Source organism: Siniperca chuatsi, linkage group LG22 (assembly GCF_020085105.1).
Source record: "Siniperca chuatsi isolate FFG_IHB_CAS linkage group LG22, ASM2008510v1, whole genome shotgun sequence".
Taxonomy (NCBI): Eukaryota; Metazoa; Chordata; class Actinopteri; order Centrarchiformes; family Sinipercidae; genus Siniperca; species Siniperca chuatsi.
The window spans coordinates 3,073,651-3,094,946 of NC_058063.1; the positions used below are offsets into that span (position 1 = coordinate 3,073,651).

A 21,296-nucleotide genomic window follows, 5' to 3' on the forward strand; every position below is an offset into this window, starting at 1 on the left:
TTAGTGTGTTTGATTAGTGTATTTTAATTTGAAAAACAATGACTAAGTTATGGGTCAGTTTGTTAGAGCCGAACAAGATGAGACAACCTGTGTGTGTGTGTGTGTGTGTGTCTCAGTTCATAGACTGGCTTCTCAGTATCACAGAAGGTCCTGAACAGAGTCTGTCGGCCACAACCATCAGCACAGCCAAAGGTAAAAAAAAAAATACACATACAATACACAGTTTTAAAATTGAGCCACAGAACATCACACACACACAGAAACATCAGTTGACAGTAGCTAGCCGAAACCCATACAGGTAGAACCTGAAACACACAGCCTGTCTTTCCTCTTACGTTTACATTCACAAGAGCAAACAACATTCATGGCACAAATGAAAACTCCTTGTTTGATTATAAACTGCAGTGCAGAGTGGTTTATCTGATCGTCCTTGTGTATCGTTTCAGCTGCCCTGTTGGCCCTGAAGTCCTCTGCTGAGTTCAAGAAGAAAGCTGTGTGGACCAGAGCATACGGCTGGTAGCCAGGGGGGCCAACACACTGTTACCATGGCAGCACATTCAGAGGTTCTTCACAAAAACATGGCTGGAGCTTTAACACACTCAAGTTACATCTTTCCTGTCTCTGACTGTTGGACATGGAGGACATACAGTGATGACTCTGAACGTGTGGAGACAGCTGAGGCTTACTGCAGCACCGTGGACTTTTTACATTTATGAGCTTAAACAGAAACTGCACTGCCATTGTAGCTCTACTTCAATCACATATGAGAATGACAACGTCAAGAGGAATGTGCTCTGTCAAAACAATATATGCCCAGTAAAAGTTCATCAAACATTTAATGGTGTGAATTTGATTTTGTGGCTCTTGAGTTCAAGATCTTTCTCCCCATTGTCTTTTAAAAAATATGAACTTCAGAGATTGTTCCTGAAAGACTTAAACCATCCAAACATTCAGTCTTTTGATTTACGGTGTCACTTCCTTTTCATCTTCTTGTTCCATTTCTCCAGGTGGTGTTGTCTCTCCTTCAGCAGTTGCCAGACTGTTACAGAGGCCCCTAAAAAGACAACACTAATGTTAGAAAGTCAGAAAAAACAAACAAAACTGTGCACAGTGTGTCTATAGTAATTTTATATTTATGGCACAAATCTAACAGCTGCAAAAAGATGGTCATTACAGAATTGTCTTTGTGCAGATATTGTCTAAATATATAAAGTCTAAATTTAGCTGCATAAAATAATACTTGCTGTAGGCGTAAAACAGTGTCCCAAGTAAAACTAAATGGTGTTAACAGGTACTGGTAGTAAACTTTGTTTGGAGTTGCTACATGTTGAAGCATGAAGAGCCACAACTCAATTATTCTAAACACAGCTGATTTCTGGCTTTGTTAAAGGGAGAATGAGTAGGATTTTCCAAAAAAACAATGTATAGACTCATACAAAAATAATCCCTCTCAATCATCACTTATGACCCACTAGAAGTGTGTGGCGGTGTCTCTATCTGCCCTCTGCCTATATTTTCTTATTTTGCTGTGTTTGGGACGTTTCGGGCGTTAATTTTTTGGCAGCGGTGTGTAGCCCCCAGCCAGTAACAGTGCCGCTGTTTATAAACCACTGTACAGAGTTTTGGATAAGCCTTTTGAACTCTTGGGTCTGTTACCCAAACTGTCCTCACCAATGCACCCCCTTGTGTTGTTTTAACACAGTGCTGTTTTCAGTCTCAACGTTTTCTAACTCATCTTACCAAGAGCAAGAACAGACAGGTAGACCATCAGGAGGAAGGGGATGTGAATGTGCGTTGACACTGTTGAATTTAACAGGGATGAGTTTGGTGATGTTGGCTCAACATAAGGCAGGGCCTGGTATATAGTGACACCTGAGAAAGACAAAGAAACACTCATGCCGCAACAAAAATGTAAATGGTTTTAATACTTAAAGTTCCCCTCTGGACACATTTTAAAGTATGTAAACATACTCTGCTGTGACTAATATTTTGTTTGACATGGTTATCCCACTTAAAAAGTTTTTAAAAAACTCTGAAAAGGGCTGGAAGCACATTACTCTTTCTCCCTCAGTGAGGAATTCTGGATCTCTGAATGCCCCGCCCACCACCGCTGCGTGTTAGGTTGACCGGTGCCGGTGAGAGCATGGATGTGGGTGAGAGACATACATCCATGGTGAGAGAGCGGTGCGCCTCAAGATGGCTAGAGTTAGAGGAAACATCGGAGAGATTCAGCCGTACATGTTTGAGCCTCAGTCAGACCCAGATGAGGAGTCTGTTGTGCACCAAAATCGTCAACTAGCAGACGCATCAGAAAGGTAAGTGTAGTTAGCATCTTTTATTTGTTTATGTTGTTAGCTTGCAACTGGCAGTGGCTGACAGCGTTAGTGGTTGTGACACATACAATAATATCTGCTACGAAGTTACAGTGTGTTCACATTGTTATTACGTAACGTTAGTAGATAGGGGAAGGAAGCTCCAGGGTCCGGTTTACATCCAGAAACTGCACACTCTACCATGTTTGCTGTCAAAACTTTCACTACGCTGACTTAGTGCAAACTCGCTCTCAGCACTGACAAGTCCGCTCTGCGCTGGAGGTTTCAGGTTTCTTTGCCAGTGGCGTTGCGATTGGCTTTCGAATTTGTGACGTCCCAAATCTAGCTTCCCCGAAGTCCGTTTGAATCTCAGATTTTAGGGAACTAAACAGACGTCTCCCCCTTCAGTAGAGGAATGTGAAAACACTTCTCTAGTGACAAACTTTGCACAGATCAGTCAGTAAAGTCAAGGTCTGACATTTTAGAGGACTGAAACATAAGAAAAACACATTTTTGAGTGGAGGGGACACACACTGTGCCAGTTGGAGTAGTTATCTGACTACTGCCTGTGTGTTACTGATATACTAGAGCTTCACAGCTGTCTGTAGTGTATGTTTGCTTGCAGCGAATGTGTTCCCTAACACGCACTCAGCAGAGGCTGGAATGTGCTTTCTTCACACACTTCCTGACATTTTATCATCAGCTCTGCTTTGCCAACTAATTTCCTGTATGCTCACAGTACTTCCCTTATGCAATACCAGTCTTTGAAACATTAAAGCAGCCTATATTGTTCAACATGTGTGAGGTCAGCTACAGTATAACTGCCCATTTATGATCCTAAATATAATGAGATTCAGTCTGAAGCATGCTTAGCCATTCGTTTTTGTAAAACTGTTAATAATAAAAAAGTTAATAAAATGATTTAGTCACCTTCAGTGGCCACTGACAGGATGTATAAGGGGATCCAGAGTGTGTAGCGAGTCCACAGCATGGCGATGGAGGGTGTATCAATAACACACATCAGCTCATGTGGGTACCTGTCATCAAACAGTACACATCAAAATGTTAACTGAGGTTTCCAACTAAGGGCATAATGGCATACTATTACACGATAACTGACAGTTGATTATAATAATAATATAATAAACTTTATTCATATAGCACTTTTTTAAACAATGGTACAAAGTGCTTTACAAAAATAAAATAAATAAAACCAGACAAGGCAGATAAAATGAGAATAAGGACATAAGCACAGAGGAAGTAAAGACAATAAAATGAATAAGATCAAATAATAACAGTATAAATAAAAACAGACTTAGTGTGTCTGAGTTCAGTAGGCTGAGAGTTCCATAGTGTGGGGGCTCTAATAGCAAAAGCCCAATTCCCCTTTGTCACAAACTGTGACCGGGGAGTACCATCTGCGAGCAGAACCATCTGCAGCTCAATGCGACAAAGTCAAAGGAGCTGATTGTGGATCTACGGAGGGCCAAGGCACCAGTGACCCCGGTTTCCATCCAGGGGGTCAGTGTGGACATTGTGGAGGACTACAAGTACCTGGGAGTACACTTGGATAATAAACTGGACTGGACCAAGAACACTCAGGCTGTTTACAGGAAGGGCCAGAGCCGCCTCTATTTCCTGAGGAGGCTGAGGTCCTTCAACATCTGCCGGACAATGCTGAAGATGTTCTATGAGTCTGTGGTGGCCAGTGCTATCCTGTATGCTGTTGCATGCTGGGGCAGCAGGTTAAAGGTAGCGGACGCAAACAGACTGAACAAACTGATCCGTAAGGCCAGTAACATTGTGGGGTGGAGCTGGACTCTCTGGCGGTGGTGTCAGAGAGGAGGATGCTGGCCAAACTACACGCCATCTTGGACAGTGTCTCCCACCCGCTCCATGACGTGCTGGCTAAACAAAGGAGCACCTTCAGCGGAAGACTCATCCCACCAAAGAGCACCACAGAGCGCCACAGGAAGTCATTCCTGCCTGTGGCCATCAAACTATTTAACTCCTCCCTCTAAGGATTAGTCTGTTTGACCCTAGGTCACTAAACTGGACATTGAGCATTACATCTCCGCCATAATTAATAATAATTGTGCAATATTCTGTTTACTACTCAAGTGCAATATTAGTTTTCCCTTGTTAGTTTTTCTTATTTACTGTTACGGATATACCTCAATTACTCTCGACAGTACATGCACCTCCGCTTTTACTATTATTTATTACATAATTAGTGACATTGTATTTATACTGTACTTCACCATCTACCAGTAAACCCACTTGGTACTCGACACTTAGTTTATCTTATACTTATACCAACATGTTACTTAATTTATTTCTGACCTGTTTATAGTGTATAATATCGTTTTCTCCTGTGTGCACTGACGTAAAGACGAGCTACTGTAACAAAGAGTTTCCCTACGGGGATCAATAAAGTATTTCTGATTCTGATTCTGAGTAACCAGCAGGGCTCCATCTGCGGATCTCAATGGTCCAGAGGGCACATACCAGGTCAATAAATCAGAGATGTATTTAGGGGCAAGGCCGTTTAAGTCGTTAAAAGTGAGCAATAACATTTTAAAATCAATTTGAAATCTAGGGAGCCAGTGTAGGGAGGCAAGCACAGGGGCGATGTAATCATGCCTCTTTGTCCTGGTAACGAGTTGAGCAACAGCATTTTGTACCAACTGGAGACGGGGGAGGGGGCCCTGATTGGATCAGTAAGTAAGCATAACCTTTTATTTATCATAGTAAGACATGCCTCTGTTGACCATTACACTTGCCAGTTCTCGCTGTATCTTGTAGAAAGACCATTCTAACACTAATTTTCACTGTAATCTATGATATTGCTGCAACTCTATGCACATGCCAATTTGTATATATTCAACCTGACTTGAACAACCAGTTAGTGCAGAATTCTGCAGCCAGACTTTTAACAAGCTCTAAGAGGAGAGTGCTTGAACCTCAATTTTAGCATCTTGGCTTGATTTGAAAGCTGCACTAATCGTTGTTATTTTTTATATTAACAATGTATTAAATTACTCTGTAATGTCAAAGTCAAATGTCTTGCAGTGACGACCCTACAGAGAATTATCACCAACCATTCATGTCCTTCCTTGATCTGGACCAGGTGGTATGAATTCCGTAGTTCCAATTTAGTGAAGATAGTGGCACCATGGAGAGGTTCAAAAGCAGAACTGATTAATGGCAGAGGGTTTTTGTTTTTCATAGTGATGTTGTTCAACTCACGGTAATCTATGCAGGGGAAAAGTGTGTGATCTTTCTTTTCTACAAAGAAAAACCAGCCCGACAGAAGAGGAAGAAGGTCGAATTAAGCCTGCAGCCAAAGATTCATTGATATACTTTTCCATAGCATCTCTTTTAGGAGGGGAGAGGTTATACAGTTTACTTGTGGGTAACGGAGCGCCTGGAAGAATATCAGTAGCGCAGTTGTAGGGGCGGTGTGGTGGCAGGGAGAGTGCTAAATCTTTAAGGAAAACCTAAAGAACTATCATCTGCACCCGAGTCTATCAGAGCATGAAGAGGATAAGACGAGAGATGGTGGCCTGAATCTGCATTTTTGGTCTCAGTGGGGTAGAAAAATTTGTCTGGCTCAACAGCACCCTTACGTGTGAGCCTAGTCTTTTAGGCAAACAGGGCATGAAGCACAGAAGTGACCTGGCTGACCACAGTAAACCGGCGAAACAGAAGGAACTGCAGGTACAGATGAGGCGAGTTCAGAGGTTAGCGTAGCAATGTGATTTGATAATTGCATTAGTTGGTTACTCGTAGTTTGGTTTCCGTCAGCTAGGACATTGTTGAGAAGTTGCTCATGATGCCCCAGTAATTCTCCTTGACTGGAGATCGCTCTCTGCATGCTTCCCGTTTCCGGGTCTGAGCTTGTTGGGTCCATGTTTTGGCCAGATCGTTCTGTACTGTTTTAAGAAAGCTCAAGACCCAAAAGCAGGACTCAGACAAGGACTCAAAGTTCAAACAGTTTTTCACACATAGATAGCAGGGAAGCATGAGTGAAACAGGCTACTTTACGATCATGATTATATTGAAGGGTACGGAACCCCTTAAAGGTCACGGTGAGAATTTTTTGAGGACTGCTTTTGCATTCCCTCGCAATATGTTTTGCGTTACCTCACAATACTTTTGCATTACCTCGCAATGATTTTCTTCTTCCATTCCTTCTGAGCCGTATGTCTATTTGAAATGGAAGGTAGTGTGGAGATGAATTTAATGCTGAATGCATTAACTTCAGCACAGGGTTTATTTTGACCGAGCCAGAGTTGGTGATTGTTGGAACAGTGGAAAGACTAATAAAGATGGTTTTGGTGAGTTAAATTTTTTTTTCTGTCCAGTTTGAATGAGTGTGTTTTACGATGATCTGCAAGGTAAAATTACTGTTGTTCTCAATCCAGTCTGGTGCGCCATAGTGCCCATTTGTTTTGGTCTGAGATGCTGGTGCTCTAGTGCGACATTTAGTGGCAGTGAATATTGCTTACAACTCAGAGTTAGTTTGTCTTTTTGTCTCTCTCTCTGTCTCACTTTCTCTGCAGGCACCACGTGGCTGGGTACGCAGAATCCAGAGTTTATTTCTGTTTGAACTTTTGTTGTGTTAGGACACGCACTAGTTGCTGGATATCGGAGGCCTCCAACATGTTCGGTGTGTCTCGGGGTTCGGTTGCTCTGAAGTCAGGACAGACAGGCCGCAGCCTGCCATCTGGTGAGACACGAGAGCTTTTGGTCAAGAGTCTGCACTGAAAATGAGAAGAGGCTTGAAGAAAAAAAAGACTGGACAAGAGACTTCCTCTTGTTTTAGTAAAAGGGATGTGTGTGTGATGTCATCAGCGTGAACCTTTACTCCACCCCCTAGATCTATCTTGTCCTAATTCTTTACTTGTTCTAATTTCTTCCTAAAGAATTAATAAAGTTTGTTACAAGTTTAATTCTCCCATGTTTAAAAGCTTGGCCTCATCAGTTGCTGAAAGCAGGGACCTACACTACTGAAACTGTGTGTCCCAAATTATCAAACAAGCTACTAGTGCTGTCAAAATTGGCCAAAAATGACGTTCGATTATTCGTTCTGAAAAAACACATAGGTTCGAACTATTTGAATATCTATTTTTGTGCATTATGTCCATAAGATGGCAAACCAATAACTAGAGACATAACTACTTGTAGGTATATTTGTTTCAAACAAGTCTTTTAAAAGATTTAAGTTACATACCGACCGGGTACCCACCGAGCTGATTGTGCATACAAATATACGTCTAAACTTTTATTAATATGGACATGCTACACATCGTTAGATTGTTTAGATTCCCCACAATTCAATCGTTCAGTTCATTTTACAGAAAAAACAGTGTTGACTCCCTACCTTTGAAGCGGTCATAAAATCTGAATATGTGTCCATTTCTTGATTATTTCTATTCCTTTAGTCTGTAAGGGTCCACCGATCAAAATAATCAAAACGGTTTTTCATAAAAATTAATCCAAGTTGAAATAACTATGGTAACCTTCGGCTTTCATCTTTTCTAAGGTGGGCTACCGGTGAAGTTTAACAGTATTTCCAAATGGGGCTTTTTAGATTGCTTGCATTACAAATAACTCTCTGCGGCCGAGTTGGGTTGTGAACTCTGCAGCATAATTACCACACGTTTGTTGTTTCATTATTTGCTTGTTTCAGCTTGACCTACATTTCATTATCAATCAATGAAAGTGACGTTGTGTGACTCCTGTCCATCATGCAGTGCATTCAGTACAACGTGAGAACTCACGAGCAGACAGCTGCGGTAGTGCTGCTTTTTTTCCACTATCAAATATTCATTTTCACAATCAAATGGGTTTTTTTTTTACAATTTGATTATATAATCGAATTTAGAATATTTGTTGACAGCCCTACAAGCTACTGAAACATAGTTTTGTGTCATAAAATGGTGAGCCATACTTCGTGAAAATATCATATAGGCCTACACTTAGACAAATTATGCTTCTGTCACAGCAGCACATCCTCAAGTTAGTTATTTTAGTGATTAACTTCAGTTGAGACAACATACAGATTAATGCATAACGTTACTGTGAACATTGTGATCCAGTTTCAGCCTTACAGTAACTAACAGGGAATTTTAACCATATTGAGCCATCTCTAATTATCTTATTACCTATGCCAGAGATGTGTAGTATAAGGCATTTGGTTGGGAACATAACATTTCAACTTAACATGGTTGTTAAGTATGTTATTGCTTACACAGATGGTGAGATTAGTGATGAAAGTCAAGGCCAGCACAAATTACAGTTGTTAGGCAGATTATTAATATGATTTGGGATCCATGAGTTGTCTGTTTTCAGCCTGTTGGAGCTGGTGTTGACTGTTGGCGGATAAATCATACAGTGTGTGGTGTTAATGCTCATAGGCTAATTTTTAGCCATTTGATCTGCTGGTTGTTCTCATTAAGAATAATTAAATATGTTTAATTTTTACTAATGGAATTGGGAGTATCAACATCACTTAGTGGGAGAAAACAATAATGCAAATGCAGATTTGAATGTATTACTGTTAACCGTTAAGTCATGACAGGATTGCCTCACACAGACTGCAGCCACAATCATGACTGTAGGGTTGAGTCAGTCCCTCTCTGACATGTTCTAAACAAAATTTGAACACTACTGTTTTATCATATTGGACTTTTATTTTGTATACATCTGTCCAAATAACCAACAAATTCCTATTTTACAGATAAGTAAAGACTTTCAAAGATGCTGTCCTGCCCCTTGAGTCTACATGTGTGTCACAACTGGATGGCACCAGACCAAACTCTAAGGAGAAGAAGTGGTCAGCACCGCACAAGTGTGTTAATGATATTATTTATTTATATACTTCAATTATTAAGTAGTTTGTTGTTTGCTAACAAGTACATTGATTTTTTGTTTACAAAATAGTTTCAAACAAAATGTACTCCTCATTGAGGCCTACTGTTAGAAATGTGTCCTTTTCAGTCTGTGGCTGATAATTTTTTAAAATAAGATGATGTTTTACTTTAGCAATTACTTAAGCATTATCTAAATCTGAATTAAATCTCTGGACATCTCCTAAATTTATACTTGCGCTTTCATCAAAAAATTTGACGTCTGTGGTCTATTTGTGTGTCTTTTGGTGAACAGCAGATAGTAAAAAGTTGAATGAGCAGCAAGAATTATACTTAAGAATGCTCTTAAGTACCAATTTAGGAGTAAAAGAGTAAAAAAAAATTCTAGAACAACTGGACCTTGGCAAGCTTATAAGATTGACAGCAATGGCAACAACATTCTAGGAATAATTATAATTTTGTTTACATAATCTATTTTGGCAGGAGGGCGGTGGCTTGAGCTATTATGGTTACTACTCACATTGACAACCATTTTGTTTTTTACATTTCTCACTTTGTTTTCTTTCTCACTTAGATGCTGTGACAAAAAGCAGCCAGGCCATGGAATCATAAGTAGAAGTTTCAATAAAATTGTGGCTCCACAATGCCACAGACAGAGATGGCGAAAGTAGAGTGTTTATGGTGTTCTAATGACCTTCATTGTTCTGTTTTATATAAAGAAATTGGTTCAGCATTATTCAGTATTCAATCCATGTTCATGGATTTGTGTTCAGTATTGAATATCCTAAATGTCTTTTCTTCTAACCTGGCTGTCAATAGGTGTCTCTTGCTTGCAATAAATGTAAGTATTCAAAATATATGATTCTTAGTTTATTACTGCTACTTTTGTGCAATATCCTGCATATGCATTAATAGTAATGTTGTGGGTCTATACTGCAGGTAAAAAGTAGGACAAACTAATTTTTAAATCTTTTTATTCCATTTTAACCTGACTGAAAATGGAAGTATGAGGAGGAGAAGGAGGAGGATCACACAGCTGGATGCTCTTTGATACACGGTAGGATAGTAGGTTAATTCATTTAAGAACTCCTACTTTTCATTGGAACATATGACATTGCATTGGCACAGGGTATTACAAATTGTTGTTTCTTGAAGCTGACTGTTGACTGCCTAGTTTCTTTGCTTCTAGGTTTTTTTTAAAGTCAACATTTAAATCAATGATGATTGTAATAATTAAGATTTGGAAATGGAATTAATGAAATCATCACCTCTCCCCCCTCTCTTTCAGCCACCAACATCAGAGGATGTCCCAAAACACTGCCATTGAAATGAGCCTGCCAGAGCGTATTTAAAGGTAGGACCACAAGAAATGTGGAAAGTATGGCTCAATAACAACTCTTTTATTAACAGATTTTCAGTTTCTCCCTTGTAAATGATTGGCATTAGTCTTGATTAGTTTTGGGTTTATGTGATCAGATAATGTTCAGGACCCCCAAATCCTTAATTTATCAGACTGTCATGGTTTTGGGTCTTGGGTTTTGTTGTTTCCTGTTTTATTTTGTAGGTGTGCTGCTTCATGTGTCTTGTGTAGTTTTACTTACTGTCTTTGTTTGCTTTTCCCTGCAGTTTTGATTGTTTGCTTCTACCCATCGGAATTGTTTGCCCTTGTTGGACTGCCTTTCCTGGCTTGATCTCTGCCTGCCTGGCAATCCATGTAAGCCCTTGTGTTTTTTCTGTCATTAAATTACTGAAGTGTACCTGCTCTGCCTACGTGTCTGTATTTGGGTCCAAACCCTAGTGTGTCCTGCTTGACATACAACATCAAACAGTGGACATTCTTCTGGCACATTATCTTAAATGTTTTTTGTGGTTCAGTAGCAGTAATCAGTTTCGCCCTTAAGCTCCCTTAAGACTTGAATAGAGCTGTATTTGTGGAGCTAGTGCTGCGTCTTTGGTACAGCGTACTGCATGGCTTAAGGTGAAAATGTAACCTCTTTTGTTAGACATTGCCCGTGACTGAAATAAAGGGAATAGACTTTTTAAAAAAACCTGTACCTATCCTTTAACTTCCTACCCAGTTAGCTTGTTAATTTTAGTCACAGACAGAGCATCCCACAGCACTTTTTGTAACTAATTATTGATTTTGTTTTCACATCACATCTCTTATGATCAATCCCCTTGATTTAAGCTAACTATGCAGTTCACATTTTAAACTATATGTCAGTATCAGTCATATTTACCAGGTCACCAAAGCCAGCACATAGTGCTTTTTGTTTTATTATTTGGTGCTATTTGTAAACTTGATACACTCTGTTTTTAGCTACGATGTCTACTGCATATCATTCCAAATTGTATTTTAAAGTGATAGTTTGGATTCTTACCCACAGTCATACTTGTTGCGCTATGCGAGTGTAATAATCCACCAAGTTTGGTCCATTAACTCCTTCCTTGGTGCAAGAATAGGAACTTCACCAGGAGTGTACTGCTGCAAAATGAATAAGGAAGACCGGAAAGACTGAAAAATACCATGATTTTGAGCGGCAAAAAGCAAAAAAATTTAAGGATCCACAACAACACGTTAAGTTTCCCTTCCATCCCACTTTTCAGTCCCCTGGTTTCCAAAATGGCCAAACTATTTTCTGCTGGAGCACCACCACTGTGTCACTACAGAGCAGCAATCCAATAGGTTTTTATTGGAAGTTATGGATTGTATTTCGCCCCTTTTACAAATTATTTTTAACAGCTCGCTACTGGTAGTCTACTGGCTGCGTCCCAGATTACTTTAAAACTGCTTGTGTCCAGCCAGTCCTAAAAAAAATCTGGGCTTGAGCCCACCCTCCTGGATAACTATCGTCCAATCTCCAAACTGCCTTTCATTTCGAAGATTCTCGAAAAACTTGTATCTAAGCAGCTTCTTGCTGCTGTGGAAAACAATAATAACTTTGAAAAGTTCCAATCTGGCTTTTGTCCACACCACAACACTGAGTAAGGCACTGGGTGGGCATATCTAGCACTGCACTAGACTGGTTCTCATCATATTTGTCCAATAGGAAATTTTGTGTCACCATTAATAACTACATGTCATCCTTTTCCCATATCAAGCACAGTGTGCCTCACGGTTCAATTCTGGGTCCAATACTGTTCTCCTTATATATGCTCCCCTTGGGTGATGTCATCCGCAGACATGGGATTTCTTTTCATTGTTATGCGGATGACACACAGTTGTACCTCCCTGTCAAGCCCACTGACCTTAGTACGCTGAGTTCTCTGCACCAAAATTGGATGTCAATAAATTTTCTTCAGCTCAACTCAAATAAAACTGAAATCCTTGTTATTGGGTCACAACATATCACTAAACAAATACTACCAATTATTGGTAACCTGTCACAACATATCAAGCCTGTTGCAAGAAATCTTGGTGTCCTGTTTGACAGCAATTTGTATTGAGCAACATATCATTAAGTTGTTCAATCATGTTTCTATCACCTCAGAAATATTGCAAAAATATTTAAAATCTTAGTGATGCAGAAACTGTTGTGCATGCTTTTATCCCCTCACGCCTTGATTATTGTCTGTTCACTTGTCTTAATCAAAAAACTTTGACACGACTGCAGACTGTACAGAACTCAGCTGCTAGGCTTTTAACCAGGACCAAGAGGTACGATCACATCACACCTGTTTCAGCCTCTTTACGTTGGCTCCCTGTTTGTTTTAGGACTGATTTTAAGATCTTACTGATTACTTTTAAGGCTCTTCGTGGCCTGGCTCCAGATTATATTTTAGACCTTGTAATCCCTTATGAACCTTCACGTAGTTTGAGATCTTTGTGCAGGGGTCTTCTGTCTGTTTCTGAGTCCAGGATGAAAACAAAGGGGGACAGAGCTTTTGCCATCAGGGCTCCGAGGCTCTGGAACAACTTGTCCGAAGAAATTAGGTTGTCTGAGTCAGTGTCTTTTTTAAAGTCTCTTCTCAAAACACATTTTTATCGAAAGCATATCCTGATTTTACCTGAGCTGTCTGTTTGTTTTTTTTTGCTTTTATGTATTTTATTTCTTTTAGATTTTATCATTCACTGTGGTATTTTATTTCTCTCTTTGTGAAGCACTTTGTACTTTGTTTTGATAAGTGCTCTATAAATATAGTTTTATTTATATTCAGTCTATGGGGTGACGCAGTGGCAGGGCTACAAAAACAATTAGGCCATTTTGGAAGCTAGGATGCTGGAAAGAGTAGTGAAAGTGAAACCAAAACAAACATGTTCATCCTTCAAAAACAATCATCACTTTTGGTCGCTGCTCAAAATCATGTTTTCCTTGATTCATTTTGGAGCAGCACACTCCTGTTGAAGCTCCTGTTGTCAGAACAGGGTAGAAGGACTTAATGGACCAAACTTGGTGGATATTATACTTGAATACGGCACCAAATACCACTATATGGATAAGAATCCAAACTATATGTAAAAGTCAATGAATGTACTGCTTATTCTCATGTTATGGTGATTGGCTTTGAAGAAAATCTTATAAATGATTGTTTCTAATATTCTGCCTGCATGTATGTAAAGGTGAAGGCATGGACAAAACATCAGAAACGCCTTTCAATACTAGAAGGGCACTCGGAGAGCACATACCTCCACCAAGGCCAATAGTCCATGATATGCAAATCTGCAAGCGCAACCACTATACAGTAGCTGTATGTCTAGATATATTTCCAAAGCTAATAGAATTACCATATGTCAAACATGCATGTTGTAACAACTGCAGACAAAGCAGGTGGAAATATCACTAAAACGTTACCTTGACTTCACTGACTCCAACACAACCTCTCTGCTAAGCTGTTCTGTGTGTGTGTGTGTGTGTGTGAGAGAGAGAGAGAGAGAGAGAAAGAGAGAGAGAGAGCCCCGCCCTCGGTCAAACCCATGGATCAAACACGTGTTATTTTTTTTTCACCTACTTTTCGCTGAGTCTGGCCATACTTTGCTGTTATTGGCTAGTACTCGTTACTTCGAAGCGTGCTTGGATCATAGCTGAGGGTGGCAGGTCCTTTTTTCGACACTGTCAGTGTACAAACCACTACTGACACTGAAAGTAATGTAATAATGATACAAATATATTAAAGCTGCAAGCAGCGATGAACGGGCCCTTGCACCTTACCGTACATCAGGGTGCAACGCAGCCTCGGAGTCGCTGCCGGAAGTCGGGGTCTCTGAATTTTCATGTGTTCTAGACACTGCAGGAAGGAGTTAAATGTCACTACCTGTGTCCACTCTGTGGCGCTAGAGAACACCCAGTAATTATGTCATGTTCCGGTATGTCACATGTGTATACCACACCTTGAAATTTTCGCATAAATCAAATGATTGTCACATAATAATAATAATAATATTATTATTATTAATTAAAAAACTATTTATAGAGCACTTATCAAAACAAAGTACAAAGTGCTTCACAGAGAGAAATAAAATACCACAGTGAATGAAAAATCTGCATAACAATGAAAAGAAATACCATGTCTGCGGATGACATCACCCAAGGGAAGCATGCATAAGGAGAACAGTATTGGTCCCAGAACTGAACCATGAGGCACACCATAATTGATATGGGAAAAGGATGACGAAGTTATTAATGGCGACACAGAATTTCCTATTGGACAAATATGATAGAGATATGCCCACCCAGTGCCTCAGTCTACCTAAAAGAATGCCATGATCAATTGTGTCAAAGGCAGCACGTAAGTCCAACAGCACAAGAATTGAACACATGCCTGCATCTGCATTCATGAAAAGGTCATTAGTGACTTTGAGAAGGGCTGTCTCAGTGATGTGGTGCTGATGAAAACCAGACTGAAACTTTTCATTATTGTTTTCCACAGCAGCAAGAAGCTGCTTAGATACAAGTTCAGGCAGAGTAACAGCAGAAAAGTTGCTCAAAGAATCCCTGAGCTGGTGATCCACATCTAAAAAGGCAGGAATCTGGGGTTGTGCTGATGGGCAGAAATAAGTGCAGAGAAATGACATGTTCTGGCATCTTTCACCATCCCATTATAAAGGAGTAATAACTCTTTCATAGCCATAAAGTGGACCTGGAGACCTGATTTCGTCCATCTGCGTTCTGCTCTTCAGCATTTCCTTTTACAGCTTTGAATACTGTCATTTAACCACGGCTGTTTTCTAGTCTTTGAGTTTGGTCTATTTTTCAGAGGAGCTATGAGATCTAAGGTTGAAGAACACAGGTAGTTAAAATAATCAACAAAATCGTTGGTGTTGGAGGAATCGGGAAACACATTACCAGGAGAATTGAACAGTGTACAGAATTTTGAGGCACTATGCTCATTAAGGGCACATGTGTACTCCGAGCGGGATAAGACAGTACTAGCAGCCTGTAATTCACAGTTAAAAACAATGCATAGGTGATCAGATACAAACATGTCCCTGATTTCCACAGATGGTATTCTCGGACCCAGACTAAAGACTAGGTCTAAAGAAGAACTACAAGGATCTGAGCTGAGGATCCTGCTAAAACGGCCAATTCCACGACCCAGTGTAGGTACTGGAAATGAAAGCATGCTTTCCACTGCTGTTGAGCAGGTCAAAGAGGCAGAGAAAGTCTGCATTCGTCAGCTCAGATTGCTGAAGGGTGGTGTCACTGGTGCCGACATGGACTGTGATTTTCGTGATAGTCGTTGGGAGTGAAGCCAAAAGTCCGGGCAGCTTTTTGAGGATGTCGGGGGTCGTAGCTCCAGGAAAGCAGTGTGTGACCACAATAACAAAGCGGATATTCCTTACGTCTTTCTTAGCAGAGGGGTTTTCAGCTGTCTCTGGATGAATGAGACCTCCAGAGCTTCTCCTGATCACAGCCTCTTTCAGTAACTTGCGGCGAGAGGAGGAAGACTTGAGTGGGTCCGGAGGTTGGTGTGTTTACCAGGGAAACTGTCAACATATTACTTGAGAAGTAATATTTCCCATTACTCAACAACACTCTGATAAACAGTAAATTCATCATATTCGGTGCCCCATGTCGCTATTTTCCAAGCTACTGTAGCTGTCATATAATGGCAATCGCGCTCACAGCTAGCATCCAATCGCAAGTACGCAGCGAAGTAACGAGTACTAGCCAATCACCGCACAGAAGTGTGCTAAAAGCAGGTGGAAAAAAAATCTTTAGGCACTTTGCTTTTAGTGATTTGATTAATTGTAAATTTGTTAGGAAATTTGCTCTACTACTGTGCAATATCAACAAAGGAGGAGGTGGTAAAAATCTAGTTTTAACGACTTAATTACTGTATTTTAATATATATTGTGTTCACTTGGGGGATATTCTAAAATTATTTTGTGTGGTTGGGGATGATAGGGGCCCAACAACAAATTTTGCTTTGGAGCCTAACAGGTTAATCCGGCCATGCGGATGATTTTGCTATTGTTGGTGAGAGGGTGGCACAATAAAATACCATGGTTTGTCCAAAAATGAAATGAATTCATCCTCTGAAGACCATGAATATCGTCAGGGTGCAACGCACTGAGAACTGCCTAATTGTCAAGACATCTTGCTTTGGACTATTCGACACATAAATAGACACCCCGACTGACTTCCATAATTATCCTTGGGAACTGTTGCCAGTGGGGAAAAAACAAACAATATTTTGGCCATGTAAAGAATCTGACAGAAGTACAGCTGGTGCTCCTGCATTCGTGTAATATCGCAAAAACTGCAAACAGGATGGATGAAGTGAAATGAAGAGACAAATAAGTGATATGCATACCGTATGAGGTCCAGAATGTTCCACAAGAACAACTGTACACACACGACTGGTTTACTCTGGATCTCCTCCAGCATGATGACCATGATCAGCACGAGGTTCTTCTCCATAACCTGAAAAACAGATAGCATGCACCAACTAATCCACCAACCGTTTCAAAAGGATAAAAAACTCTTGATTACACATTTTAGCATTTTATAACATCCACATGATTAATAATGAAATTCCATCAAGAGGTTGAGCAGTGATACACACTTGGACGAAGCGAGGGAGGAGTCTGGCTTTCTCAATCCCATCTGCGATATGGAAAAGCTCCAGGATGGAGAGCAGCTGGCACAGACTCATCACAAAGCCAACTGAATAAAATGTGTCTGCTAAGGCATCTGTAAAGTGAAATATTATATTTTATCATACTAATATATGCCATGGCTCTCATGACTTAAAACCAGTAATGATTTCAAGAGCTGGTCTTTCATATTGAGATAAAAAAAAAAAGCTTAAAATGTTTTGCTTTGATAAACTTTACCTTGACCAAATGTGAGAAACCTGGCTATGGTATTAGCCAGTATCCATGTGTGTCCACAGAACTGGAACAGGTTATACGAGAAAATGTAGGCAAGCCTGAAGCTGAGCCTGTAAGACAAAAAAGTGCACAGACCAGGTTATCAAAATTGGCGTTTGGTTTTTGTTAATTTATTATGGGCCTCTCACATTCTGGACATCTTCCCTTGCACAGGTGCAACCAGTTATTATCACCAACTTCCTGGCACAGCCCACTGGCACAGTAAGTGGAACAGAGCCATCGTTAATGTTATTAGTTACACCTGTGCTGGTCAAAATGTCAGAAGGATCTGTTTACTGTAGAACTGCAAACGTTGATGCACTTTGATTATAATATTCTTGTAAATCATCTAACTGGAAATATTTTGAGTAAATTAAATTACATGGAAACACAGATGGAAAGTACATTTGCTAAAATCCTTTAATTAAGTATAACTTTAATGTACTTTCAAGCATTTCTGATTTGTTTGACTTTTTACTGCTACATTTCTGAGGAAAGTACTGTACTTTTTCAGTTCATTACATTTATCTTATAGCTAAAGTAATTTAGGCTGATGGTAACACCACTACATTCGACAACATTAACATGCTGCTTACACATTAACTTATCAACAATTTAACACTCTGAGTCATTTTTCATAATAGTTAAAAAATACACTTATTCACTTTCTTGCTGAGAGTCAGATGAGAAGGTCAGTACTACTCTCATGGTGTGTTAATACAGAGCTGGAGCCAGTAGGTGATTGGCTTAGCTTAATGGAGCACAAACTGGAAGACTAACTTTCTCCAGGAATTCACTGCACCCAATCAAGAAATAGTTACACCACAACTCACCACAAATGTGTTATTTTTACTTTTCTTTTTGAGTACAGATTATACAAACAAGACACAATGTGCTAATTAGCTTTAGATATGTTGGTAGTCGTATTTCTGAACTTTAGACTGTCCTGTCCAGTCTTTATGCTAAGCTAGGCTAATACTTAAGTACTTTTACTTAGGTACAATTTTTTGTGTGTGCAGGACTTTTACTTGTGGGTGTAGTTACGTCATTGAACTGGTACTTCTTCTAAGTCTGCATTCAAGGGGTTACCTAAAGGAACAGCAATAACTTTTTTTTGGCCCTTTTGGGACAGCACAATAAGCTGTAAACACAACATCTGACATAGTACCACCTTATAAAGTTGTTATGGCAAATGTGTAAGCAAACAGTTGGCTATTTACACATCCAGCAGAGACAGAGCAACATTTAGAGCCATGTTTGTGTCTACCTGACAAATCAGGCCAAGTCCAATATACACTCTCCTTTCTCCTTCTCAGGTCTCCACCAACTCCTGAGGGAAATATCTGGCTGCTAAATGTTCTACTATGTTTACCAGCTAGTCGATAACTGTGTCTGTCTGCTGTTTGGTGCTGAGCAGGTAGTATACAGTGAGTTTAGAAGAGTTTTTTTTGCTGGAAATTAGGTAAATGAGACCAGTGAGACTGAACCAAAATCAAAACAATTAGCTAAAAGAGGCTAAAAAGCAGTGTATGACTGAGGGAAACTGCAGAGTTGGTCATAATTATCAGTGGATTTGTTACTAAGCGACACATTTCACATTACATTTGATCCATTGTTTATATAAAAATGGTAGTTCTTTTATTTCAGTAAAATTTTAAATGTGTTTTTACTTGAAATTATTATTTTGACATTAAAGTATTGGTACTTACATTGGGTTTGAAAACTCTTTCACCACTGCAGAATGTTTTTTGACTGGGGTGGCCCAAGTGGGGTACTGACTTATGCAGGGATGGCATGCAATATGTGTGTACACACACACACACACACACACACACACACACACACACACACGTCAAAATAGCATTAATTAACCATTTCTCATATCTACTTTAAAATTAGAATTTAAAGGATAAATAGACCTACCAATCACAACACAATAGAGTGGCACCATACAAATGTAATATAAAGCTTCCATACTTTATTCTTTAAGTCCTTAAAAATAAATCATACATCCAAAAGTAGACTACATACAGAAGAAAACCATGCACATTCAAAAATACTTGTCAAACAGTTGGTTCGACCTAAGGTCACGCCCCTAACCAGGCAGATAACCAATCATAGTTTATGATAAGGGGTTGGCACCTTGGGTGACCAATCACATTTAAGGGATGCCACCGTGCCACCCCCAGGCCACTCCCTGGACATGCCCCTACCTGGGACAGGTAATCTCCTTAGAGAACTTGAGTATCTGCTCCATGAAACCCTCATTAGGACTATAGATCCCTTTTATATACCTTGGAATAAGGTATATGACCTCCAAGGAATGGTTTCTTGCTTAATGCTTAACACGTAACTAATATTATATTAATCACTCTATATAGTTGCTAGTAATATAGTCTGACTGCAAAAAATTAAGAAAATAATTTAAAGACAGCAGTCCTATATGTCACCCTGGGTAGTTTTAAAAAGTGCATATGTTTTATGAGATCATCTTGTATATAAAACCTGCAAAATAAGTATCAATCTGTCAGATATATTTGAACTCTAAGCCTTCTTTACAGTACTTTAGCTGTTAATGCTTGGAAAGATGACAGTAAATCATGCTTTGTATATGATTAGCGTGACATTTCTCAACACGCCCTGTTTATTCCACAGCAGGAACTCAAACACTGCTGTAAAACTCACAATACTCACTCACATTCTGCTTCTGAAGTCTTATTTTGGTCCTTTTGTTGCAGGTAAGAGAAGATGCTCATAATCCCTGTCTTAGTTTGAGAAGAATAATTTTTCCAGATGCAGTTTGTGGCTCCTTGCAGCCATTTTGTCTAAGTAAACAGAGACCCGCCTCTTCCGTCATCCTCCTTCAACCGCACGCAGAAAAATGCTGCAATATCTGTGTTTTGTAGAGCTTCCTCAGGCTGATTGTTCCAGTTATTACTTTACAGCAAGTAGGAAGTGGACATTCCATGTGCAAGTCTGACGTCAGATAGTCCCCGCCCCCTCAAAGAAAACTAGGTTCAGGAGAGAAGGAACAGCAGGAAACAAGGAGCCACACACACAGTGCATATCTAGAATGTTAGGATTAGCAGCAGGAATGAGTCAAACACTTTTGGGGCCCTGAGCAGAATACCTTTACCAACACCACCACCAAAAATATGCATGTCTCATAACCTCAAACTGTACTTTACAGGGAAAGTGTAAATTCTTGACATACTACTGTTGTATTTGTGTTACTGACGTAGAAATATTGTTAATGACAATGAAAGATATCAGTGGCTTACTGAACTGGAACACAACAACACACATTACATGTAAGATATAAACACATTGATATTTTCCACACAAAACAACTTAACAGGTTTAAAATTTACTTCCCAAGGTGAAAATGCGCAGCCAAATTAATCTGTTTAAAGGTGGAGTATGCGATTCTGGAGAAATCCAATACCATGACAAATTCCATGATATAGTGTGAACAATGGCACAGCAAGTAATATAACTAACATTAGCTAGGTTGTGGGTAAGTCAAACTGTCTCTACAGTTGCTGCTGCGAAGCTAACAGCCAGAGAGGACGAGACGGTTTCCCAGAGCCAGCACAGCAGCTCCAGACAGCGACGCTCACAACTCTGCTGCTGCTGTAGCTAACATCACAACAGCAGCAGATCTTGGCAAACTAAAAAATAAGCTGAATGTCCGTGGGCAAGTCATTTAACGTTACCTGACACACAAATCATGGCTGGAAAAGTGTTGTGTGGCTCGGTCCAAGCCACTTTGTGTGTTTCCCATTTACAGAGCCA

General features: G+C 39.8%; 2 protein-coding genes across 8 annotated transcripts in view; one reads left to right on the plus strand and one right to left on the minus strand.

Annotated features, from left to right (window-relative positions):
• The window catches only part of focad (focadhesin), a 58,822-nt gene extending 57,983 nt beyond the window's left edge, over nt 1-839 (plus strand). Inside the window, 2 exon segments of the mRNA XM_044184505.1 lie at nt 117-192; nt 447-839. Of these exon segments, the coding sequence (XP_044040440.1) occupies nt 117-192; nt 447-520 (150 nt within the window). The 3' untranslated portion in view covers nt 521-839.
• hacd4 (3-hydroxyacyl-CoA dehydratase 4) lies at nt 1-20,490 on the minus strand. 7 transcript variants are annotated; one of them, XM_044184506.1, is made up of 8 exons: nt 20,196-20,476; nt 19,211-19,279; nt 17,466-17,572; nt 17,195-17,322; nt 16,943-17,052; nt 3,243-3,349; nt 1,741-1,872; nt 1-1,054 (listed from the first exon to the last, which is right to left on the minus strand). In XM_044184506.1, the coding sequence occupies exons 1-8, from the start codon at nt 20,255-20,257 to the stop codon at nt 972-974; spliced, it is 798 nt and encodes a 265-aa protein (XP_044040441.1). In that variant the 5' UTR covers nt 20,258-20,476; the 3' UTR covers nt 1-971. The 7 variants fall into 7 exon arrangements, with proteins under 7 accessions (XP_044040441.1, XP_044040445.1, XP_044040444.1 ...); XM_044184510.1 differs by having other exon boundaries at nt 19,211-19,275; nt 20,200-20,471; XM_044184509.1 differs by having other exon boundaries at nt 20,200-20,471.
• Between the last annotated feature and the right edge of the window lie 806 nt (nt 20,491-21,296).